Source organism: Tricharina praecox (assembly GCF_024521635.1).
Source record: "Tricharina praecox strain CBS 144465 chromosome Unknown BZA05scaffold_15, whole genome shotgun sequence".
NCBI classification, from domain to species: domain Eukaryota; kingdom Fungi; phylum Ascomycota; class Pezizomycetes; order Pezizales; family Pyronemataceae; genus Tricharina; species Tricharina praecox.
The window spans coordinates 327,807-352,522 of NW_026250417.1; the positions used below are offsets into that span (position 1 = coordinate 327,807).

Consider the following 24,716-nt stretch of genomic DNA (forward strand, 5'->3'; position numbering starts at 1 on the left):
AGGTAGGGTTTGGACGGGAGCGGAGACGGGAGGTAGCCTACGTACGTGGGACTCTGGGAGGTCTCGAGTCTATGGTAAAGGTTGAGATCGAACTAAAACCTCACAACCTAGATTTCAACGCCTCGGGCGTTTTCGTCTGCGTCGGGAACTTGGGCTTCGGGGACGCCGGGACTGCTTGCGAGAGGACAACTCGACGGACTCTAGAAAACCAACGGCGGCTATCCAACAAAAAAAAAAGGCATGGTTGATTGTTGTGTAGAGTAGCGGCGGGAGATCGACAAGATAAGCGAGCCTCGAGGCCTTCCTTCCTGGCTTCTTTGCTATGTCATACTCTAGATACCTTGAAGCCTACCATAAAGCCTGCCTTGAAGCCTAACTTGAGCGGCCTGGATGTCAGGACTCGAAGCACTACAGAAGTCTCGCTAGTTGGGTTCCTACGATCGACAGGCTGTCAAAGCCTCGGAGCTTGGGGCTGTACATGGGAAGGAAAGACAGACAAGTACCGTACACGATGTCTGGAGGAAACCAGCCCACGACCGCCACGAACTCCGCATCCTTCCTTCCTTCCTTTCCTCCGGACAGCCGCCGTCGAGGCACAGTCGGCGATCCGAATCCAAAGTTGGAATGCACGCCACGCCACCCCGTGGACGCCCACTGCGGCAACTACGGTACACGCCATCCAGGCAGCCATTCCCACCCCTCCACCCATTGATCGTGCACTTTTGTCCCATGTTGCACTCGAAGCTTCTACATTTGACAGTGGCCACGCGGCACCGGTCAAGACTCAAGGCGTGGACCTGTCACCTCAGTATAACCTCAGTACCAGCATACCGCGGGTAACAGCAGGCAGGTGCAGAACGAACCATCATCTATGGCTGGATGAGTAGTGAACTTCTCTGTTCGCTTTCCGGCGTTTGCAACGTGGAGATTCTGATTCTTGGGCTGAAAGTTCGGTCCGGAGATCTTAGGGCTGGGTGGGCTCTGTTCGTGTGTACCGTCTTCGGCGCCTGGGATAGGTAGGTAGGCCTGGAGCTACATAACGCCGACACGGGAATGGGACGTCTGGTGTTTTGTTTGAGTGCTCTGTGCTGTCTTGGGGAAACAGGGCGAGTAGCACCAAAGTATGTTACATGTACGCAAGCATAGGAAAGGGTGTTTGATGTTTTGTGTTTAGTGTTTAGGTGCGGATCCTAAGGCGAATTTTACCTTCCCTTCACGAATGGCACCGAGTCAGAGGTTAACTTTCCTTCGTGAATGGCACCGGATCCCAAGGCGGTACCCGCCCACTCCCACTCCAACGCATCCGTGAGCTGTCCTTTTGTGTCTCCGATGGCAAATCAACAGACCTGCGATGCCTTCCAAAGTCTTCGTTCGTATTGCATTGTACAAACTCTGGTAGCCACCATAGCGTGAGTTGAGCTGAGATCACCATGCACCCCGCAGCAGGGATGGGCGCACTCGCTTGTTGCGCCCATCTCAACGTCATCCCTGGCATGACATCACCTATCACCTTCCAGGTAGTTAGGTGGCTCCTGCTACCGCCCACCCGCCAGCCAGCCATGCCACCATCGTCGCGAATTACCTTGTGCTCGACTGTCGACTCGTCATAGGGGGGGAGGCTTCCTTAGTCGAGGATTCGTTCACAATTACTATGCATACCTACTTCCCGGGTGGTGGATGTCGATGTATGTACAATACCTACCATACTATACTTCTGCACCTACCTATTCGTCGACGACGCTGAATCATAATCTTCCGGAAAGAAAGTAAAGGCAAACAAACAAACAAACGACAACCGAGAATGTTGAGTGCGATCGCGGAGACTCTAACGGGCGTGGGCGTGGGAATAGGTGCGGCGGACAGAGCTGCTGAGGGTGGAACTCATACGACTACGGATACGGCTACGACTGCGGCAAACGATGGCCCTGAAGATAGGTCGGCGACCCCAAGACCGCTGCGTAGAGCGGAAGGTACAGATGAAGCGACACAGACGTGTGAAGCGTGCACTTGCAGCGCCGCCGCCGGCGTCGTTGACGACAGAGGCCGATCCAGCACCGGGGTTTCAGCAAAGCCTCGCAAGTCTTCCGCCGGTAAGATCCCACTCCTACTCAAAGAACGAATCTGACCCGCTCCCAGAAGCCCACTACCTCCACCGCGAAGAACTGCGAAACCTCCCCGGCTACCCAATCTCCGGCCTGGTCAACCCCGAGTCCGCAGGCGCAACGGCCGCACTCCTCGCGTACGCCTCGGCGAAGCCCGTAGCGATATGGCATCCGAACCCGAACTCCACAGCCGGAGCCGCGGCATCGCTCGCGCACGCGAACCGGGAGTCCGGTGGCTCGCGGCCTTCTCCCAAGGCCGAGCCCGTCACCTCCGACGGGTCGACGCCGAACTGGCCGCTGCGCGGGGCACTGGGGGCGATCCGGGGCGGGCGGCGACGAGCCGAATCCTCGCCCGCTGTGTGCAGCGGTATCGGCGGGGATGTGCTCGGCGCCGCGACTGTTGCGCATACCCATGCTGCAACGGGAAGACGCCGCGACTCCGGGTTCGGAACGACGTCCGACGGCGAGATCACCGCTGCGGAAAAACTCAAGGCCGATATCCGCAACGCCGCGGTGCTATCCATGGCTAATGAGCGGCTGAAGCGCGAGGAGCTGGCGGATACGCCGCCGCCGCTGCCGCCGTCCAGCAGTCGCCCCGTGCGCCGAGCGCCATACCCCAATCTTGAGGAAGCGGCGCGGCGCCAGGCGGAGCAGCGGCTCGCAAACATCGGCTACGTTCCTCGGACTCCCGGCCGGAGCGCATCCCTCAGCTCGGCCAGTAGAGTGATGGTGCGAGACCGCGACCGGAACCGGAATCGGAATCAAGTTCCGGTTTCGGATCAGGATGTCGAGCGCGCGGAAAAACAGAAGCGCGGTCACGATGCGTTGCTGCTCATGACCGCTGCAAAGAAGAATGTGCAGGCGCGTCTGTCACTGCAGGACCGGCAGATCGCGGAACGGAAGGGGATCGTGTGCAGCGATGAGTGGGCTTCGCGGGCGACGGAGATCGCGCAGCGCAGATTGGAGCAGCCGAGGCGGCCGCCTGGACAGGTGGATATCGGAGGAGGCGCGTATATGGACAAGGAGGAGCTGGAGAGGATTGCGGAGAGGAATGTTCGCCCCGTCATCGAGGATTTAAATGAAAGGGCCGGTGAACATCGCCAGTTGAAGCAGGAGAAGAAGGAGGCGAAGGCGCAGGATAGAGCGAGGAAGATGAGTCGGGTCAAAGACACGAAGATCTTTGGCGGTGGTAAACACCGGCATGGCGATGAAAATACCATTTCAGAAGGTACAATTAGATTCTTCGAGGTTGCGCATAACACTCTATTGACGCAACTTGTAGTTAGAAGGACGGATACCACCCACCGTGCGTCATTGGAGCACAGCCAGAGAGGAGACACGACAGTCATACCAGACCGTACAGTAGGAGCGCTTCCCATGCCTCCAGTCCCCGAGAAAATATCTACATTCAACAAGGTCCGTGCTCGGATCCTTCGCAAGACTCGCGGCGGCAAACCAACAAACACGGCCAGTTCGGACTCTGAATATGCCCGCCCGTTCTTAGCACCTGCATCAAATGTCGCAGCTACCGACAACCGTCGGGATCTCACCACAGCTGGTATAAACCAGACCGCAGATCGTACAAGCATCATCACCGTCGATTCGGAACCTGACCGGCCACTGACAGCACCAGCGGCGGTGTCTCAGTCCGCAAAACCACTAGGGACTCCGGTAACCGCCCCAAACCGCGAGTACATATCCGCCTTCCCAACCGCCACAACCGCCTCCGCCATACCGGCACCAGAAACCGAGGAGGAACGGCGTCCAGCGACACCTCCCCAGAGTCCCCGTACCGTGAAAGAGCCCGCCAACGAATCATGGGTTGCACGTTTGTTTAGCAAACGTAGCAGTGCGAATCCGAACCCGGAGCCGGCAACTGAGCCACTCGAGCCCAATGTTCCGAGCCCAGAGCCAGTCCCAGCCCCGAAACATACGCAGGGGCACAAACATCGCGCCAGCATCGGGAGCGTCTTTTTTGATCGCATCCGTCCAAGTAGGGGCGCAGAGCACGCTGAACGGCCAGTACTGGAAGAGAGGGAGACGGAGGGATTCGTTGTCGACCGCAGTAATGCCACGGGTCCTACTCAGGTACCGGCTGCGACGGCGACTACAATGGCTACGGCAGATGTTCCAAACCGTACCGAAACGATGGAGACAGCAATCGCCCCAACTCCCACAGTAACGATGGAGACAGCAACAACTACCCCGACTCATACAGCAACGCCGGAGACAGCAACCGCCCCAACTCGTACCACGACAGAGACAGCAATGATTTCGGACGACGACGCCGACTCGCACGAAGTCTACGCGGACGCGCCCACCACGCCCGCCGCCTCGATGCATTCCGAGATCATCGCGCAGACCGTCACTGATACGATCATCACAAAGGAAACGGTCGCGGTACCTATCGGCTCAAACGCCGACATGGAGGCGCCGGCAACGCCAGTGTTCAAGTCAACGACGATGGAAACTTCGTCGTCCGTTAGGGACGCTGAGGGGAATACGCTAAGTGAGGTTAGGAATACTCCTGTGGTCCTGAATGTAGAGAATTCGAGGGAGATGAGGGGGATTTGGGAGGTGGAGGGTGAGGCCAGTGGGATGAGGGAGAGTCGGTTTCGCGAGGAGCTGTGAGCTCGGGCGTGTAAATGAGAGCTATCGGATGATTCCTGTGTGATTACGTGTGGATGTGTTTATATTTTGATTGTGTTGTTGTCTCGTGCTTTGATGAACAATGTACAAAATGTAGTAATATAGAGTCAATATAAAAGCAGTAATATAGAGTCAATAAGATTTCAATCTTTGGGTAACAGGAGCCCGGTGAGGCCATCACATACTCTCACCCGTCCCAGCCCCACTGCGGCTCAGCTAGCCAACCAGGTCTTGGCGGTAACTATCTCATCCCGCAACACCTCGACCTCAAGCTTCAACTCTTCATCCCACGCACTGCCTCCGCCATCACGCTCCATCCCGTCCTCGTCTCATACGTCCCAGAGCATCACCACTGATACCCTCTCGAGCTCCTCCGGCATCTCCAAGTACAACAGAGCATATTTCTAGATGGTGAGCTGTGCCGGCAGCACCCCCGGGCTCTCAGCGGCCTCACCCAAGCAGCAGCAGCAGCATGAGCTAACTACAATCCCATCTCTAGTCGGATCCCTTCAGCATAAACGGCGGAGCCGTCGTCGCGATGTACGTCCTCCTCCTCTCGTCCTAACCGTCGCCATTCATTCATTGGGTGTTGAATTGCGGAAGCTAATGGATGGATGCACAACAAACAGGGTCGGCAAGGACTGTGTCGTGATCGGTTGCGATCTCCGCCTCGGAATGCAGGCCCTCACCGTCTCAAATAACTTCCCCAAGATCTTTTCATACGGCGACGCATACCTAGGGCTGACAGGCCTCGGCACCGACGTGACGACAATGTCCGCAGTCCCCCTCCTCCCCTCCTCTCCCCCGCCGTATCCCCCACCATACTAACGCCCCACGCACGCCCTTAGGTCCGAGCTCATGCGCTACAAAGTGAACCTGTACCGCCTGCGCGAGGAGCGCTCAATCGAGCCCGAGACGATGGCGAACCTCGTCTCATCAACGCTATACGAGCACCGGTTCGGGCCGTACTTCCTATCGCCGGTGATCGGGGGGATCAACCACCGCACGGGCAAGCCGTTCATCTGCGGCTTCGACTCGATCGGCTGCATCGACTTCGCCAAGGACTTTATCGTGAGCGGCACCGCCAGCGACCAGCTCTACGGTACCTGCGAGAGTCTGTGGGAGCCCAATCTTGACCCCGAGGACCTCTTCGAGACTTGCTCCCAGGCGCTCCTGAACGCCGTCGATAGAGATGCCCTCTCCGGTTGGGGCGCGCATGTCTACATCATCACGAAGGATAAGGTCGTCAAGCGGCTGCTGAAGGGTACGGAGCTTCCCATCCTCCTCCCCATCTCCCCCACCTTCGTGCCGGGAATGAAGCTGACTTGTGGTCGTGGTGTATAGGAAGACAAGACTAGAGCAGCGGAACGGGCAAGGGCAAGGCAGGCACATCCGGCAACTACGCACCCACCACTACATACTACTACTTATGACGAGATGATTGTTGGCTTGCTGGCTGGGTGGAAGATGGAAGACGGAGACAGTGTGTTGTATGTGCTTCTGATCTGCTTTTGTCAAAACCAAACGAACGAAACAAACTACGAGTGCTACCTGTGATGACTTTATTTGATCTGCTGTTCGATTCATTCACCTCTCTAGCTTTAACATACACGTGCCCTTCCCTTTCTCTCTACTCCCCCACCACCAGTACCACCAGTACCACCTCCTCCCCAGCCCACTGATGCGCAAACACATAAGGAGATATAGTAGCGTAGGTAGTGTAGCGTAGGTAGTATAGTGTAGTGTAGTAGTGTATCGCGATGTATTTGCCATCTGCCATCTAAGAAAGAAAAAAAAACCATCACAATGAAAAATACACAGAAAGAATCGAAACAAACAAAAAACAACTCTTCTAACCACCTTCCCCCCCACACACCAAACTCGTACAAGCGACTCTACCCTCTACTCGATCTACTCGACCTTTGGTTTCGTAGAGACGACCGCCGGGTGTGGCAGGAACCACATCCGCTCGGCGCACTTGAGTGCCTCATCGATAAAGATCACGGGGAGCGAGATGTAGACGACCGCCTTCCACTCGTCCATGTTGAGGGGGATGATTGAGAACAACGACTGTTTTCATGCATTAGTTATCAAAGCGAGAGGAGAGATCAGAGGGGGGGGGGGTAATGGACTAACCTGAAGAACGGGAGTGTACAGCAGGGCAAAGTGCAGCAGCATGCTCAGGGCGATGGCAGCAACCAGCTTCATATTCCTCCACAGGGGCATAGTGAGCAGCGACTCGCTCGAGCTAAGGGCGTTCATGGCGTTGAACATTTCGATGACGACGAGGACGCTCAGGGACACGGTGGAGGCGGACTTGCTCATGTGGTTGCTGAACATGTCGCAGCCAATCTCGGAGAACTCGCGCGAGCAGCGGTGGAACGACGAGAGCTGCGAGAACGTGATCTGCGGGCCCGCGTGGTAGAACATGAACCACCAGGCGTAGCCGCAGACAGTGGCGAAGCCGACGTACGTGCCAATTACCATGTAGCGGAAGAAGAGCCAGCCGGTGACGAGGCGCTCATCGCGACCGCGAGGCGGACGACGCATGATCTCGTTGTCCGGAGGGTTGAAGGAGAGGGCGGTGGCGGGAAGACCATCGGTGACCAGGTTGACCCAGAGGAGTTGCACGGGGATGAGTGCCTCAGGCATGCCGAGGGCAGCGGTGAGGAAGATGGAAACGACTTCTCCGATGTTGGAGGAGATCAGGTAACGGATGAACTGCTGGGTGTTGGAGTAGATGCTGCGTCCTTCTTCGATGGCAAGCTCGATGGTGGCAAAGTTGTCGTCGACGAGAACCATATCGGCAGCGAGCTTCGCAACGTCTGTTCCGGAACCCATTGCCACTCCGATATCGGCCTTCTTCAATGCTGGGGCATCGTTCACACCATCACCGGTCATGGCAACGACTTCACCAGCGCTCTGGAGAAGGTCAACGAGTTTGGACTTGTGAGCGGGCTCTGTGCGGGAGAACAAGCTGGCCCTCTGGGCAGCCGCCAACTTCTCGGAATCGCTCAAGGCATCAAATTCTCTTCCGGTGTACGATTTTCCATCAAGTTTCTCATCCTCACCGAACACTCCGATCTGTCGGCAAATGGTCTCGGCGGTCTGCTTGTTATCACCGGTGATGACGACGACACGGATACCAGCCTCGCGGCACTTCCGGATCGATTCCTTAACCTCAGGGCGGGGAGGGTCCAACATTCCGACGAGTCCAAGGAAAGTCATGTTCTGTTCCAAAGCGGCGTATTCCTCGGTGGTGGTGGCATTTCCGATGAGAGGGTGTCCAGAGATGTTATCAACAACGGCGAAAGCCATCACACGAAGACCACGGTTGGCATACTCCGAGAGCTTCCTGTTCACTAACTCCCGGGTATCCGAGCGAAGAGGAACCTTGTTACCGTCGACACCAACCATAGCGGAGGTACACCTATCCAAGATGGATTCCGGAGCACCTTTGACGAGCAAAACAGAGGAACCGTTGGTACCGGCAAGCACAGACATGCTCTTACGATCGCGGGAAAACTCGTAGGTCGCAATTCGGGGAAGGTAGGATTCGTAGTGTTTGCTGGCATCGTGCATGCGTTCTTTGATCGCAACGGAACCGGCGGAACCGTTGGCAGTGGCCTTAGGGGCACCAAGTTTCTCAACCATAACTTTGAGGGCACATTCCGTGGGTTCACCGACGTTGGTGAAGGCATTAGATTTGGCATCGTAGGCGATCGCGGAATCGTTGCAAATACAGGCAACCTCAGCGAGTCTCTTAATGGTGACAGAGTGAGATGCAGCCACAAGCAGAACTTTACCGGTGGCGGTCTTGACTTCTCCGACCGGTGCGAAGCTAGTTCCAGCCAGGGTAAGTTCATCGAGGTCCATCTGGGATTCCGAGATAGTAACAGCCGTGGCGACGCTCATCTGGTTGGTGGTCAGAGTACCGGTCTTGTCCGAGCAGATAACACTACAGCTGCCCAGAGTCTCGACCGAAGGCAAGCTGCGCACAACGGCGTTCTTTGCAGCCATCCTGCGGGTTCCGAGGGCGAGACAAGTAGTAATGACCACGGCGAGACCTTCCGGGATAGCAGCGACACCGAGCGAAACAGCAATCTTCAGGTAGTAGATGGCGCCCTTGACCCAACCGCCGTGTGCCTCATCGCTGAAGTTGCGGACGTTGATGAGCCAGACGACGATGCAGATAACCATGATGACCTTAGCCAGAATATCACCGAAGTCGTTAAGCTTCTGCTTGAGCGGGGTAGGGTCCGAGATTTGCGAAGTGATGCTGGTGTGGATATCTCCGATCGCCGTCGCATTGCCAGTCAAGACGACCACAGCTCTGGCATGTCCAACGGTAACAGTAGTTCCGGAGAAAAGCATATTGATCTGATCCTGCTTGACCGCAAGCTCATCCTTGACGGCGTGGGTATCCTTTCCAACACTCTCACTCTCACCGGTCAAGATAGCCTGGTCGATGCGGAAGCTGTTGCTCAGGACCGAAAGAACGCGGCAGTCGGCGGGGATCTGGTCTCCAACAGCAACATCGACGATATCACCGGGAACGAGCTCATCGGCGCGGATGTGGGTAAGGTTTCCGTTTCTCAACACCTTGGCTTCGCTCGCCGAGTACTCGTTCAACGCGGAAATGGCGGCTTCGGCGCTGCTCTCTTGCGAGACTCCGACGACGGCATTGAGGATCAGGATGGTAAGGATCTATTCGGACCGTCAGCACTCCTTTTTCTCCTCCGACAGAGCGGTAGAACTGACAACTGCGGGGTCTACAAAGGCGGTCTTGTCATCGCCACCCTCTAGTATCGCGAGCACGAACGAGATGGCGGCGGATGCGAGCAATATTATGACGAGCTGATCTTTAAACTGTTCGAGCACGAGCTGCCATAACGGCGTAGGAGGTTCTTCTGGTAGGGCTGGCAAGATGGCACTAGTATCAGCGCGACTGCAACCACCAACAACATCACGAACACCACCACCACCCCCTTTCTTTGAAGAAGGAGCTCCTTACAATTCTTCCCGTATTTGATTTGTGCATCTGTTACTTCCTTCTCGCTTAGACCCCTCTGTTCATCAACGTGGAAGAAGTTGAGGACCTCTTCTCCGCTCGTAGCGTATGCACGCTCCATGACAACCCCTTGGAGAATGCCTCAGTAGTGGTCGTCGTTGGTGGTTAACCGGGTAGATTGTATTGTGTTCCTCGTGGACACGCGTATCCGACGTAGTGCTGAGCTGGCAGCTGGGTGATTTCGATTCGATTCGTGGGCTTGACGGAGAAGGGAGTCGTATCGAATAGGTGGTAAGGGAATGGTGATACTGCAGAACGCGCCGAAAGGGGGGTTCTGGTTCAAACAAAGAGTATTGAGAGAGTCGAGAAGAGAAAAAGAGAAGAAAGACAGAAGAAGATAAGAGGAAGTCTTTTTTCGACACTGGGGTCGGGGAAGGGGAACAGACAGGGCTCTAGATAGTTCTATCCAACCCTGACTAAACGTGTAGCTGCTGTTGAAATGTGTTCTTTTCGGATATGGTTTTAACTCCCTAGCTTGCCTGCGTTGACCTTTCTTCCCCTCGATTACTCTGCGGTGGTGGTGGTAGTACACAGCAATTCAAAAGGACCCAGCCTGGAGGTCTCCGTTGCCTTAACGAAACAGTTAATCTGCCACCCTGCCCAACGGTGCTGTCCAACTCATCTCAAGATACCTTGTCGCCCCGTGCCTGCTATTGACCCTCGAGCTCCAGCTATCAGACCTCCACCGTGCAGACACCACCACCAGATCCCCCAACTTTACCCGCAGCTTTCCGAAGCTCCGAGCCAGCCCCGCAAACCATCTAGCCCGAGAATGGCGAGGATCCTTCGTTCCTATTACAAACTCCAACCCAACCTCAACCCAATCCAACCCAATGAATCTTCGCGTACCTACTTTTTCTTTGACAAAGGAGATATTCTGCTGAGCTGATGAAAGCGTTCTCTTTTACGAAGTGCTTATGAAACTTTCCGGTCCTGTTACTGCTATCATTACCGACGGAACTCTATAATAGCCACCAAAGCATTCTCCATCCTAGAGGAATCGACAATAAAACCTATGTCGTCAAGGCCGAACTGAAGGATGAGATATGTACCTAAGGGATCGTAGCAAACAATCGATGGGACGCATCACGAAAGTGGACACGCCGCGATCCTTTGAGAACCAGTGTCGTTCATAGAACGGAGTGATGGTGTAGGAAGATGTATCGCGATCTTCGTCGAAGCTCCGTCCCCTCGACGTCCATAGGTAGGTGCTCTAGCAGCTACTCCACACAACACAACACCTCCACACAACACAATACCTCCACACAACACAACACCTCCACATCTCAGCCCTCGGCGGTATAGACTCTAGTATTGGTCCCGTATTCACCAAATGTCCGGACACCTTTGAGGTCATCTAGTATGTAGAGGCGGATTGTATATACTTAGTAGCTTGATGGGAAACAAAGAGACTGTGCGGAAAGCGACCAGGGCTGTGGAATACCTACCTAGTGCTGGGTCTGAGGCACTGATTGAAAATAAGTGAAACCGACAGAGAATAGCATGGGATTCGGGCCTTTCTGTTGTTTCTGACATGGGCTCTGCATAGGTAACCTTCTCCCCACAAATATCTGGTGAACTGTAGATACTCTAAGAACCGACGCCCTCGCCCGTATGTAGAGTACTCTACATACAAACATATCACACCCAATCAAGCCCCACGTGGCTCATGCTCATGCAACCCGCAACCTGCATCCGTCGAACGCCTCCCATCCGCCTCCCATCCGCCTCCCATCCGCCTCCCATCCGCCTCCCATCCGCCTCCCATCCCCATCCATCCCCCATTCATCCCCCATCTCGTCCATTTGAATTTTGAGCTCAGGTACCAGTACCGGAAAACCGAGCCGACCCAGCTCTGGCTTTGGCTTTGGCCCAGCTTTGGCCACCACGGAAAATAAAACATGAAAAAAAGTATGTAAAAATAAAATCTTCACAGGTGACACTGGACAAAACTTAAAAGTGGATAACGGCACTGGGCACTGGGCAGACGGAGTGAGAGATGGAGGGAGGTCACCAGTGAGCGAAGGAGGTGGCGGAGCAAAAGAAAAGAGATTGGAGTAGGTTTGGTGACAAAACTACGGATGGCTTCCGGCGCATGCGGGTAAAGTGCTGGTAACTAGTGTCTAGTGGATTGTTAGCCGCGAAGCTGGCGCGCTTATGTACTGTAGACATCCATGATCCGGGCCGATGACTTCGCGGGGAAGATGGCCGAAGGCCAAAGTTCGAAGGCCGAAATTCTTGACCCCACGGAACATGAAACATCCCAATCCCAGCCTCAACCTTATATGTATAAGCACTCGGGATCCGGACGTGGGCATTTGAGCGTGGCTTGCTGGCTGGCCAGCCAATTACAACCTGCATATATGCCTACACCTATGCTCAAGGACGTGATGGTGATAGCATAGGTGTCCAATAATCCGGACCACCGCGACGGCGCCGGAAGAGATAAGGAAGCACATGTCATCAGGACAAGCTGGCCACAGCGAGTGTAGTCGGAACTGTACCGTTACGGCACCATAATAATACAGAAAACAGGAACCCTTCAGTTCTGATGCGAAAGTGAGCAAGTGTGGCAACGAAAAGCCCCCCGCCCCCAAAGTAGCAAGTAATGTAATGTACAAAGATTGAGTGAAAAATGCAAACCCCCACTCCCCCACTCGCCGTCTAAATCCAATCCAATCCCATCGTACGCCCACCCACCGGCCGGCCGGCCCATCCAGAATCATCTCACATTTCTCGTCTTGTACATTGATTGTCCCACCCCCAAACGAACGAACGAACGAACGAAACACCTTTTTTGTACCAACAAACTCATAGAGTCGAGAGAGAGAAAGAGAAAAAAAACACCGCCGCTCCGCACCATTACAGCAGCGCCTTCGAACCGACGCTCCACGTTGCCGCCGCCGCACTCACGATACCCGCCGACACAGCCATGGGCCTGACGCCCCTAGTACTCTTAAAGATCGCGCCGGCGATCAACCCGCTGATGACAGAGTTCGCGGTATCATGTTTCCCACGGTAGTATCCGACGGTGCTGTTGATGCCATTGTAGACCATGGCGAGGACACCCGCGCTGTTGCCCATGAACGGGCCTCTCCGCGTAATGGCATTGAGCACGCCGTTGAGCTTTAGGCGTGGCGGGGAGTTGGCCGGAGTCTTGTTCAGCCCCTCGACCAGGCCCCAGGCGCCACCTAGTGATAGCGCGATGAGATATGTGGCGCCCGTGCCGTAGCAGAGGTCGTCGGACCAGCCTCGTGATGGTAGCGCGGTGCGGGCTCCCGGCAGCGACGAGAGCGCCGCGTCGTCGAGGTCGAGGTACGTCAGGTCGCCGCCGAGACCGGCGAGCGGGTGTAGCGTCGAGGGGTCGTTGGTTGCAGGCTTGAGGAAGGAGGATACATCGCCGGCAGCGGCGTAGTCGAAGGTGGGTTGGTGGGCGTGTGAGGTGAAGGATGATGTGGGTGCAGTGTCGCCGGCGTCTGGAGGCGGCGCCGGATCGGCGGATGTAGAAGGGCGGGCGGTAGGGGCGGAGATCGAGGACGAAGAGGTGGTGGATTTCCGGCCGGTCAAGGCATCCCAGAAGGAAGACATCTTGAAGGGTGTTTGGTGCGAGGTGCGTTGACTAAAGGAAAAAACGAAGGGTCGTGGGTGGCCGAGGAGGTTGTGGGGTTGAGCTGGTGGTGGATGTCGGGCAGCTTGGATTGGGTTTGCCGCCTTTTTTTCTCCCAAAAACTTTACGTCTTCCGAGATCGTTACCCGGTCACCTAGTTCATGGTATCTCACTCGGGTATCTCACGGCTTCAAGTCGTGAGAAATCGCCAGAAATCGAGAGAGGAAAGCCGTGCGGCTTCTTGTCCGTACCTGTATAAGAAAATTGACCTTCCTCCTCCCACTCAGCTTTAAACCGAATAGAATGCACTTTGACTGGGGGATCGACGCACAATTGCAGTTCACCCCGGCCTGGACCGAAGCCAAGCTTTCCGGAGCCTCATCCCACATTCGTTTCCCCGCTGATTATCCGATTCCAAGTCAAGGGTCGGATAGGTACTACCCATAGAGTGTTCCTGGGATCTTGCGTTAAGTCCATTGCTTGCCTGCTTGAGAAACAAAGAAGTCTCCCTTCCTCCTGTCCTCGTCTGTCCATCCTTCCTCCCCTCACCTACAACACAAAACTTAAACTCTCTCTCTCTTCTTCATTGCACACACACAAATCTAGCTTTTCAAACCACTCTTTTTTGTCATGTTCTGTTCCATTGGTTTCGGGAAATGGCAGCTGGGAAACCACATACGCAACGGGAATGTCTGCCGGGGCCCTACATACATTGAAGGATTTCCTACTAGGTATGATACGAGTATCCTACGCCACACAAGGACGAGCCCTTGATGTCTTGGATCCTGAGGAATACACGCAACACAATCACGGTGAACCATGAATTGGATGGAACAGCGGTCCATCGATGATGTGCGAGGTGAAGCAATACCAAAGCAAGGGCACGCTAGATGGGGCCATAAACACTACCGTGATTGTGGGCTGTCTGATTTCTACGAGGACGAGAGGCCGAGGTTGTCACAGAAAGGAATGGGAACGAAACGACTTGGCCGGACGAGGTGGACGAGCTCGTTCATCAAACCGGTGTCGTTGGCGATCCAGCACTGCACCGGCCTGCTTCTCTTCATGCCTATACGGAAGCTTACTCATGAGCTGTACAGGTACCTATGCTAGTCGTAGATGATACGGCACTGCACCGGTCTCCTTCTCTTCGTATCTGGATGGAAGCTTACTCATGAGCTGTATAGGTACCTATGCTAGCCATGCAGTCATCCCCCTTTATCATATCTGACAAAACCTGGGTACCGAACCGGTGTTGTCGAAAGCGGAAAGGATGGGTAAAGTCCTTCCGCAGGCGAGACAGGGAGTGAGGGAAATCATTGTTGGCCCTTGGATTTGGAACTGGTGTGGGTTTGGTGCGCATGGGACGGTGCCGATCGACACGAAGCGCTAGAATGGAAGTCCGATTGGCTGAATGGGAGGGACGGAGGACAATGATTGGCTACGCGGGATATGCTTCACGACGCAAAAAGGAAACCGATGTGCAGACAAAGGCAACAATCATTCTTGCCGTTATTGGTTACAATACAATTTTGCTAATACGACTGTCTAACGAACCATAATGTCCCTGCCTTCCCTAACCTCCCGGAAAAAGAGCTAATGACTATGAACCGATTACAACAAGAATAAAGCGGCGGCGGCGGCACCGAGACCGAGACCCGAGATACCAAACTTGCTGGCAGCACCCGTCTCGGCAGCAGCGGCGGCGGAGGAGAGGGCCGAGGAGACGGCGGTGGCCGAGGCGGAGACGCCGGACGCACGGGATCCGCTGGCGGAGGCGGTAGACGAGGCGGTAGCGGTCAATGAGGCGATTACGGCCGAAGGGATTGGGGCACCGGCCCTCGAACAGAAGTCCTGAGCAAACACCAGTGACTCTATTTCGGTGCTACGTCAGTGATCATGACGCCCAACACTGTGTACTCGCAGCAGGTGTGACTTACTCTTCTGATCCTCGACGCTACAGGCACTGTTGACGCAACCGGAAATGCTGGAAAGGAAATCCTCCTTTCCACAGATGCATTTAAAGTTTGTGTCGCTGCAGTCGGTGGATCCGAGGCTGGACATGGCACAGGCAGTCTAAAGGCACAAAATGTCAGCCCCCCGTGGTCGTGGTCGTGGTAGAGATCGGGATGGTTGTTCGTCGACGTACCGCACAGGTCGGGAGACCATCGAGCTGGGCATTGACGGTGGCCACCGCGGCAGCAATGAAGAGGGCAGTGCTGTACTTCATTTTGATTGGGTTGAGACGGTTGATTGAAGGTGAAGGTGAGGAGATTAAAAAGCGGTATCGAACGATTGAAGACGGATTGAAAGTGGAGAAGAAGAGTCGTGGGATGGAATCAACAACAGCAAACTGGAGGTGTAGGGGAGTCGGGGGGAGGGGAGCATAATTTATACCAGCAACCGGGCAAATCGCCCTGACGCCACCAGCCCCGTTTGGAAGGGACCACTCTCCTGTGAGATGCACCTCGTTGTCTGGTCCACTTCTTTTTTGCCCGATCACCTATGGGTTAGCCTCTTCCCCACAAACTCGCAGCATACATAAACAACCCACGAGCTGCGATCCAGCAGGACCGACGACTGGGGGAGCTATCTTGGGGACTCATTTGGCCAGCTCGTTACACCGCAAGGGGCGAAAGTGCCGCCCACCATCAGGTTTCGGCTAGTGAAGTCCGTGTTTTATGTTTGCGAGGTTAGCCTACGCAGGGAACCAAGTGCCGGCGAGCGCTGGACCAGGGCGAGCAATCCTCATGGCTCGAGGATCGAGACACCGGTGGAGCGGTGCACCGACTAGCACCTCCTAGCAGGGCCGCCCAGCCCTCGCCGGTAGGGATGCCTGAAGCCGCAATCACGAAAGGAAGCGAGACGGTGCGCGCGGGATGTAGCGAACGGGCATGCGCATATGTGGGAATGGCACACTTTGCTCTCTCTGCTCTCTCTCTCCAGCGCAGATTTGTTTTGTTTTGGTTTATTTGTCCACTCTCCCTCCAGCGCAGGTTCGTTTTATTTTGGTTTATCTGTCCACTCCCCAGTGCAGATTGCAGTGCAGCGTTACGTGCACGATGGATACGATGGGCACACAGTAGGCACATACTCGGGCATCGTGCACTGCGCTCCAGGTCTTGAGCGACCTGGTCGTCGCCACGGAGCACCATACGCTCAGCAAGCCTCCAGTCAAGGGTCTGAGTCGAGCAGCTCCGCAAGTGCCACCGCCGATCTGCCCGACTGCATGCACCATCCTCGGCCCATCGAATACCGCTGGACTTGGTTGACTGAGGCCCAGCCACGCAGGATGCACACCCGTCGTGCATCCCCCCTCTATGCCCTTTGAAGCCCGTTCCCGGAGCGTACCGCCATTACCCTTTCGCTTGGCTTCCACAATCGAACTTGCGTTTGTCGACCTCACTCACTCCGTCCACCTCCCGAACGTGCGCAGACTGCCTACTCTACGCTCTCACTTGCAGAAGGCCATCCAGGTCCACGGTTGATCACATCGACAACATCCCATCTCCTCATCCTAACTCCACAACACCTCTCCATACAATAACTCCACAAAACCCCTCCATATCATAACTCCACAACACCCCTCCATACGCCCGTGACCTCACGAACTTCGATAAACATGGGTTTGGGAATCCTCGAAGATCGACAGATGAAGCATGTGCCCGGTATTTATATGCCCTGTTCCGCCTATTATACTTCACGCCATCTTCCGGTCCGTGTTAGCTAACGAGCTATGCAATGAAAAAAGGCACGGCTCAGATGAACTCTACCTCAGAGCTCGATCCCACTGTCAACGAAGGCAATCAATTGGACCCGAGGCTCAAGTACGATTTATCGGGGAAGAAGCCTATCGTGCTGATTCCACAACCTTCTGACGATCCCGATGATCCACTGGTATGCTTGCAACGACATCCCGTCATACTAGTCATTAGCCCGGACGATCATGGTGCTGACGAAGCTGGTGATGGAAGAATTGGTCGCTGGCGAAGAGAGATACCATCACCTTTGTTCTGTGTCTTGTGTCGGTGAGCATCCCCTCTTGGGCGTGCTCTCTGTGGGGGACTGTGCTGACGCAAACCGTAGATCATGGCCGCTACGTAGGTGTCCGCCCGTTCTTGCTTGATCGGAAGGTCCTGACTCACACGATATAGGCTCGGCCCGATTCTCGCTGCCAATACCGTCACGCTAGCATTCTACTTTGACAAGACTTTCACGCAGGTTGCACTGCTGACTGGTTCGTTGGCCCGCCTACCCTCCCACCGTTGCGAGTTCATCGTTGACATGTTGAAGGATGGCATCTACTCGGCGTTGGTGTTGCCGGCTTCATCTTTGTACCTTCCGCGAGAGTGTGGGGAAAGAGACACCTCTACATTCTCGGCACGGTATTGTTGGTCGTAAGCTCTATTTGGGGTGGCGCTGCACAGTCTTACAACTCTTTGCTTTGGGCAAGAGTGATTCAGGGTGTTGCTGTCACGCCGTTCGAGGCGTTGGTCAATGCTTCGATTGGAGACTTGTGAGATCCCAAAGGGTGGAGAGAAAGTGAAGTATAGAGAGCTAATATGTGGTGACAGATACCCAGTGCATGTATGTCAACTTCTTCGCTTGGAGAGGTAGAGGAATTAAGGATTGACTCGGGTTTAGCAACGTGGCAAGAGGATGGCCTTCACTAACTTTGCGCTATATGGCGGAGCTTTCTTCACGCCGGTAATCGTGGGAAAGATGACGTTTGAGATGTCGTGGAGATGGCCGTTCTACTTTGTCGGAATATTCTCCGGAATTATGCTTCCTGCTGTAGGTTCACCCCCGGGACGAAGGCACTGGAATATGGCTAACCGGGTGAAAAGGTATTCTTTTTAGTCCCAGAGACTGCCTTTCGCCGGGAAATTAACACAGATATGGCATCCACCGAGAACTTAATGTACCCACAGGATACACAGGATACAATTGCCAACCAGCAGCGGCAGTCGTCGGTAGAGCTCATGCCCACCAAACAGTCTGAAGAGCATTCGCAGCAAGCATCGGAGAATGGAGAGCATTCGCAGCAGGCATCGGAGAATGGAGAGCAAGCATCTCCGAAAACCTCAACACCCTACTTCAAGAGCCTCGCTCTCTTCAACGGGCGCAAAACCGACGAGAGCGTGCTCAAACTTGTCCTGCGACCGTTCCCGTTGTTACTCCATCCCGCGATCCTCTGGGGAATGCTTACACAAGGTGCACTGATCGGATGGACCGTCATGATCGGTGTTGTCTTGGGAATTATCGTAAGCCCCTCCAACCTTTCCTTCAAATTGTCATTCGGCATTTGCTGACAGATATCCAGTTCATGGGCCCACCCCTCTGGTTCTCCGAAGTAAAAACTGGTTACATGTACACCGGTGCCTTCGTGGGTGCAATGTTAGGCTTCCTCGTCTCGGGCTTGCTCTCCGACTGGTCCGCCAAAGCTCTCTCTAAGCGTAACAACGGCGTCTACGAACCCGAATTCCGGATCCTCCTCGTTATCCCTCAAACGGTGCTCGGCGTGATCGGCCTCATTGGCTTCGGCCTCACCTGCAGCGACATTGCCAAATACGGCCCCTACCTCCCCTCCTTCTTCTTTGGCATGGAGGTAATGGGCATGATCCTTGGTGCCACCGCCAGTGCCCTCTATCTCGTCGACGCGCATAGAGACCTCGCCATCGAGAGCTTTACGTGTCTTCTGTTGTTCAAGAACTTCTTCTCGTTCGGACTCACGTGGAAGGCTGTTGATTGGGTCGCGGAGGCGGGCGTGTGGAGGATATTTTGGATTCTGGGCGTGGTCCAGGTTGTCGTTGGACTACTCAGTGTGCCGATGTGTAAGTCCTCCCGGAGGAGAAGAGCCCTCGTGATGATTAGGAGCCGGGCTGATGAAGTGTGGTGTGCACAGATATCTTTGGAAAACGAAACCGCTCGTTTTTCCACCGCCACGACATCCTGGAGATGACGAAGCTCCGCTGAGCATGCATCAAATTATTATTATTATAATGGGAGGTTATGGAAGATGATGGTTATGCTCCGCCGAGCATCATATTATTGCAATGGGAGGTTATGAAAGATGCTTATGCTCCGCTGAGCATCAAATGTTGCTGCAATGGCAGGTTATGGATTTGGTATTTTCACGTTTCGTTTTGTTCTTGTTTTTCGTTTTCGGCCGCGCAGCCGCTCTACAGCAGATGCTGCTCATTCATGTGTAAATTATTATAACATGGCGCAGTGTATTATAACTAGAATAACTAGACCTTAAATGTTTGTATGTATTTTAATCGATAATTTTTCATGGCAGTGGCAGTGTATCACTTGGATCCAAAAATAACCTCGATACCTATCACCGACGACCGTAGATTTTACAGGTTGTATACTGTACGTATGCAGAGATCACCAGGGCTTATCTTCCACCCATTTCCGGCAAAGCGGGGTCGGTCACTTCGAAGTTCGATCACACAGGCAAAAGCAACAGCAACGGCAACAGCAATAGCCCTAATTGCTACCAAACAATGGGGGGGAGGGTGGGGGGATGGGAAAAAGGAAAAACAGTTATCGCAAGTCGAAGAAGAAGAAGAAAACAGACCAAGTAAGAAGGATTACACGCTCACAACTCAACTCAAAAGAAGAAGAAAGAGTTCGTAAAATAGCCATGCTAAAATACGAACCCCCGCCATCACCAACAAACACCGCCACACCACCACCACCACCACCACCACCACGCAAGCCGGAAACCCGATTTAACTGAACTGTGTGAAATGAAGAATTGTAAAAAAGAAGAAACGGGCAGCAGTAGCAGCAACAGCGACGAAAAACAGAATAAGTGAGAAGAAAGGAAGCAAAAAAGCACATCTCCCCACAGCTATCATCGGTTTATACGACCCCAACAACAACAACACAAACGACCAAGCCAACAATTCCAACCCTCCGTGTTTCCTCCCAGAACGCGTCGCGAAAATATTATATCCCAAAATTTGCCCTGTCTTGTGAATTGACGACGGTCACGCAAGAAAACATTGAGTAGTCAGGAAAGTAAAACAAGGAAATGACATTACAGCAATTCCCCCATCTTCTTAACATCTTTCCAAGTGCCCCCTATAGATCATCCGTCTTCAATTAGAAAGGAAATGAAAGAACAGTCAAATCGTGTGGGAAAGGGTAAAAAGGTCGTCGTTCGGGTGAATGTAAGGAAGTTAGTTTTGGTGATGAAGCTTATTTCGCCTCCTCGGCAGCGGGAGCGGCGGGCGCATCCTCGGTCTTTGCCTCGGCAGGCTTCTCCTTGGGCTCCTCGACGTCGTTTCCGTCGCTTGAGGTCCAGAGGGTCAAGTTGTCGCGGAGCAACTGCATGATGAGGGTCGAATCCCGGTAGCTCTCTTCGCTGAGCGAATCGAGCTCGGCAATCGCGTCGTCGAAAGCCTGCTTGGCGAGGTGGCAAGCACGGTCGGGCGAGTTCAAGATCTCGTAGTAGAACACGGAGAAGTTAAGGGCCAGACCCAGGCGGATGGGGTGGGTGGGAGTCAACTCGGTCTGTGCAACGTCGGTGGCGTTCTAGCAAACAAAAACAACGTTAGCTCAACTATCGATCCAGGAACTGGAAACCTGGAACGTCGCCACATACCTTGTAGGCCTCGTGGGCAGCCTGGGCAGCCTCCTTCCGCTTGTCGCCGTGGGCGAACTCGGCAAGGTAACGGTGGTAGTCACCCTTCCTATAATAATTGTCAGATGGTGGTTATCTTTTGAATGAGTGGCGAGTATGTATAACTCACATCTTGTGATAGAACACCTTGGACTCGCCAGACTCAGCCTTGGGGATCAACGATTCGTCAAGGACGTTGAGAACATCCCCGCACACGTTCTCCAACTCATCCTCGATCTTCTGGCGGTACTCGCGGATCTTGGTGATGTGCTTCTCGTTGTTTTTGGTCTCCTCCTTCTGCTCGATGCTGGAGATGATGCGCCACGAAGCACGTCGCGTTCCGACAACGTTCTTGTAGGCGACCGACAACAAGTTACGCTCGTCAACGGTGAGCTCTCCACCAAGCTATAAAAAAAACATCAGTCAACGCGTGTTCTCGAAGTTTCGTTTCCCCCCATGCTATCGCAAGCAATGGCAGGAAGCCGAACGCGCTAGGTCGAGCGTCCAATGGTAAGCATACCTTAGCAACCTCCTGTTGAACGAATTAGCAATATGCTCCATCAAGGGGTAATAGCTATCAGCCAGCTAGCGCCGGGGAGGGGTGTCGCGTACCTTCATGTAGGTGACCATCTCTATAACCATCAAGGAGAATCATCAGCAATCGGTATTCATCGTCGTAAGCAACCGCCAATCCACGAGGGCATCGCCAGTGGGTGGAAGGAGATAAGGTGCGAACGAACCATCGTAACGCTCAGCCTGCTCGCACAGTCTGGCGAGGAAAGTCTTGCTACACGGGAAGTTAGCATTCGGCGTCGAAAAGCCGACGGATAAACTTTAAGAATACCTCTCGCGCTGTAAAAGGAGAGATTATAGTTAGCACAGATCGCAGGACCATTATCGACTGGGGGGTGGTGGTGATGTTTGTATTGCGCAGAGGAGGGGGTTGGGATTGTTTGGTCGATTTAGGGGGGAGGGGTTAAACAGCGACGATGGCACAACAAACAGACTGGGGGGGAGGGATATGGACGAACCTCAGTAGTCATGTTGATGGATGGAGAATGTAGTATTTTATCGGAAGTGGTAGGTGGATAGGGATATGATGGAGGTTGTGGTGGTAGCTGATGGTGTTTGGTAGAGGAGATGGTGGTTTTGGTTGTGGATGTGTAGGTAGGTGGGGGAGGGGTGATGTCGGTGACAGAGGTGGAGATGGGAGATGGGAGACGGGGAAGCAGGTAGAAGTTGTTGCAGCGGCTAGACAGCGAGACAGCGAGACAGCGAGACAGCGAACGAGCGAGCGAGGGAGATATGTCTTGGCGGCAACGGAGGGGTTCCAGCGCTCGCTTTTGCGTTGGGGCAGAGGGGAGGGGGTCAATCAACAGCAAATCACACACGACAAGAAGAGTAACGAGAAGACGGCAGAAGACGGCAGAAGGTTACGGTGAACCGAAGCCAGAAGAGGAGGAGCTCGATAGGGATGTCTTCGGCATCAACTTCTCTATCGGCTTCCACTTTCATCTTCAGCCACTGGTGCATTACTATCATCATCATCACGGAAGTAGGTACTGTTCGTATGTATCTGCTGCATAACAACAGAAAAACGACACCATCATCTGTATCATCATCGTGCAGCCCAGCGCTTCCGTGGCAGTGCGCAGATGTTGCAGAGCCCCTCTTTCCTCCTTTGTCGGTCTGTACACACGACCCACCAACCAAGGCCATTTGACCGCAAACACTGCCGTCGGCCCCCTCCCCGCCCGCACGCACCTGTTCCTGCGTCGCCAACCGGTCTGAGCAGAAACTACTGGGTAGAGTGCTCTTCCCTTCACTCGCTCTTGTACACATCGAGGAGTAATTCTTCTTCGAGTTACCAACTGCTCGGAAAGAAGGATATACAAAAGGGCAGAGTGAAAAACGAAATAAAATAGAGATGCACTTCTATGCAACATACTCGCAGAGATAACGGTGGTCTAACTGTTCGAAGCGAACCTCTCGTCTGCTGGACATCGACCCTGTCACCCACTGCATAAACCCCGCGGTTGCTGTTTGTCCAGGAGAAGGGGAGGAGCCGAAGGATGGAAGGGGCACGTGTGTCTAAGACATCTGCTATGACACTAGTAATATCTTCAACTCAACCACGACGACACATCTACGAAGAGGCAAGTTCGAACTCTTTCAATTTCATTATTCAAACAGCGAGTGAAATCGCAGCCGGGAAAACAAAACTGGGACAAGAGAGCTTCCAAACAGGAAAAAAAAAGAAATGGAAAAAAGGAAAGGAAAAGATACTCCGTTCCGTCCGAGGGTTTTGTGCAAAAGAACTTCAAAAATCATGATCAATCAACACCAACAAATGATGCGAATACAAGGGGGAATAACGATGAATCCAATACGACAATGGAGAAGTACTTGATACAAGAATCAGAAAGTCACCGACATAGAGAACAGCAAGCAAAATAAGTGGCCACATGGGAGGAAAGCATGCAATGGAGCGAAAAAACGAGTGAGCGCAAGTGCTCCGACAATATCCAGGCCAGACAAGCAAGTTCGGAAGACAAGACCCCTACTCATACAAATCCTCAAAGAAGAATAATAATGCCGATAATAATACGAGCGATGATAAGTTGTAAAGGCATAGAGATGAACGAATAACATCGAATGAACAGCCGGGACATCCTGGTTATAGAATTCCCAAGGGAGAAAAAAAGCCACGCCACAACGTAAAAAAGATTTCCATGAACTCCGGACGGAAAGGGGAATGAGCTTGATCTGCGAAAGCTTAGTCCATGTAGAACTCGTTTCGGAGCAGCCGCTCCTGAAGAGGATCCGGGGCGGTCTCCTTGGGCGCGGGCATGGCGTGTGCTGGAGGTCCCGGCATGCTCTGTCGCCTTTGCTGGAAGGCGGGATCGATTGGGTAACCGCTGGCTTTGTTGTCAAGCCAGAAACCTAATGGCAAGGTCAGTTATCCGGCAAGCAAGAAGGGAGAGAGGAGACATACCTCGAGAGACAGTAGGTGAGGAAGCACTGGGACTCGGGGGGACTCTGGAAGATCCGGGAAGCCGCACATCTCGCAGAGCTCTAGCGCCCCAGCTCATCCGCCGGGCAAACGGGCTGCTGGGGCTACCGGAAGCCAGTTCGGTATCATCAATGGCACTCTCGTCCTGCGCCGAGGATATGGATGAAATCGAGGAAACGGACCCGCGTCTCAAGGAGAAGTTGCCGGGCCCTTGGGGGGGTGAGCCGTTGACGCTCGACATGCTCATCCGTCGCTGGGTATTGGCGTGTGCGGCAGCAGTGGTAATGGGTCCTGGATAGGCAGAGGGAGGCTGTGGTTGACGGTTGGATGACAGGAAGTCGGAAAGGCTGGACCCTGGGTTGAATGATCCCCGTCGATCGCGGATGTTGGAGCTCTCGTTGTTATTACCGTGGGACGACATATTTGTGATGTTTTCGGTGAGGGATGGGGTGAAGGATGGAGAGTTTCCTCGCTGGATTTACGAAGGGACTGGTAGAAGCGGTAAATGTGGAGAGGCCGTGAAGATGTGTGTACTGATGAGTGTGTATGGATTGCTTTTGGATTGATTCTGGCGATTCAGTTTCTTTTAAATTCTTTGTTTCTCTTATTCTTTGTTCAGCTACTTTGGTACCGTCAGC

The 24,716-nt window shown here is 53.9% G+C and overlaps 9 protein-coding genes across 9 annotated transcripts; 3 read left to right on the forward strand and 6 right to left on the reverse strand.

Annotated features, from left to right (window-relative positions):
• The first annotated feature begins 1,497 nt into the window (after positions 1–1,497).
• On the forward strand, positions 1,498–4,889 carry BZA05DRAFT_400576 (uncharacterized protein). Its single transcript, XM_051483907.1, has 3 exons — positions 1,498–2,090; positions 2,137–3,330; positions 3,385–4,889. Exons 1-3 carry the CDS (start codon positions 1,802–1,804, stop codon positions 4,731–4,733), a joined length of 2,832 nt encoding a protein of 943 aa, XP_051338648.1. The 5' UTR covers positions 1,498–1,801; the 3' UTR covers positions 4,734–4,889.
• Positions 4,890–5,159: 270 nt separating this feature from the next.
• Positions 5,160–6,129, forward strand: BZA05DRAFT_454276 (proteasome subunit beta type-3; the record flags this gene model as incomplete). The annotated part of the gene is made up of 4 exons (XM_051487513.1): positions 5,160–5,162; positions 5,251–5,291; positions 5,381–5,524; positions 5,600–6,129. 4 exons carry the CDS (start codon positions 5,160–5,162, stop codon positions 6,093–6,095), a joined length of 684 nt encoding a protein of 227 aa, XP_051338649.1. The 3' UTR covers positions 6,096–6,129.
• A 533-nt stretch (positions 6,130–6,662) lies between these two features.
• On the reverse strand, positions 6,663–9,883 carry BZA05DRAFT_419394 (uncharacterized protein; the record flags this gene model as incomplete). Its single annotated transcript, XM_051485589.1, has 4 exons — positions 6,663–6,821; positions 6,888–9,458; positions 9,513–9,670; positions 9,766–9,883. The coding sequence occupies 4 exons, from the start codon at positions 9,881–9,883 to the stop codon at positions 6,663–6,665; spliced, it is 3,006 nt and encodes a 1,001-aa protein (XP_051338650.1).
• A 2,426-nt stretch (positions 9,884–12,309) lies between these two features.
• Positions 12,310–13,717, reverse strand: BZA05DRAFT_474595 (Tim17/Tim22/Tim23/Pmp24 family-domain-containing protein). Its single transcript, XM_051488135.1, has one exon. It carries the CDS (start codon positions 13,408–13,410, stop codon positions 12,685–12,687), a length of 726 nt encoding a protein of 241 aa, XP_051338651.1. The 5' UTR covers positions 13,411–13,717; the 3' UTR covers positions 12,310–12,684.
• Positions 13,718–14,851: 1,134 nt separating this feature from the next.
• Positions 14,852–15,890, reverse strand: BZA05DRAFT_66376 (uncharacterized protein). The gene is made up of 3 exons (XM_051488538.1): positions 15,579–15,890; positions 15,370–15,505; positions 14,852–15,303 (listed from the first exon to the last, which is right to left on the reverse strand). The coding sequence occupies exons 1-3, from the start codon at positions 15,657–15,659 to the stop codon at positions 15,044–15,046; spliced, it is 477 nt and encodes a 158-aa protein (XP_051338652.1). The 5' UTR covers positions 15,660–15,890; the 3' UTR covers positions 14,852–15,043.
• Positions 15,801–17,092, reverse strand: BZA05DRAFT_66381 (uncharacterized protein). The gene is made up of 2 exons (XM_051488539.1): positions 15,984–17,092; positions 15,801–15,915 (listed from the first exon to the last, which is right to left on the reverse strand). Exon 1 carries the CDS (start codon positions 16,738–16,740, stop codon positions 16,123–16,125), a length of 618 nt encoding a protein of 205 aa, XP_051338653.1. The 5' UTR covers positions 16,741–17,092; the 3' UTR covers positions 15,801–15,915; positions 15,984–16,122.
• Positions 17,076–19,730, forward strand: BZA05DRAFT_400589 (major facilitator superfamily domain-containing protein). Its single transcript, XM_051483908.1, has 10 exons — positions 17,076–17,326; positions 17,404–17,457; positions 17,516–17,529; positions 17,584–17,666; positions 17,723–17,945; positions 18,004–18,016; positions 18,074–18,223; positions 18,277–18,693; positions 18,753–19,263; positions 19,335–19,730. The coding sequence occupies exons 1-10, from the start codon at positions 17,171–17,173 to the stop codon at positions 19,403–19,405; spliced, it is 1,692 nt and encodes a 563-aa protein (XP_051338654.1). The 5' UTR covers positions 17,076–17,170; the 3' UTR covers positions 19,406–19,730.
• A 627-nt stretch (positions 19,731–20,357) lies between these two features.
• Positions 20,358–21,828, reverse strand: BZA05DRAFT_66169 (14-3-3 domain-containing protein). The gene is made up of 5 exons (XM_051488536.1): positions 21,678–21,828; positions 21,586–21,597; positions 21,196–21,470; positions 21,048–21,135; positions 20,358–20,977 (listed from the first exon to the last, which is right to left on the reverse strand). The coding sequence occupies exons 1-5, from the start codon at positions 21,705–21,707 to the stop codon at positions 20,642–20,644; spliced, it is 741 nt and encodes a 246-aa protein (XP_051338655.1). The 5' UTR covers positions 21,708–21,828; the 3' UTR covers positions 20,358–20,641.
• A 1,791-nt stretch (positions 21,829–23,619) lies between these two features.
• On the reverse strand, positions 23,620–24,654 carry BZA05DRAFT_66391 (uncharacterized protein). The gene is made up of 2 exons (XM_051488540.1): positions 24,061–24,654; positions 23,620–24,008 (listed from the first exon to the last, which is right to left on the reverse strand). Exons 1-2 carry the CDS (start codon positions 24,497–24,499, stop codon positions 23,842–23,844), a joined length of 606 nt encoding a protein of 201 aa, XP_051338656.1. The 5' UTR covers positions 24,500–24,654; the 3' UTR covers positions 23,620–23,841.
• Positions 24,655–24,716: the final 62 nt, after the last annotated feature.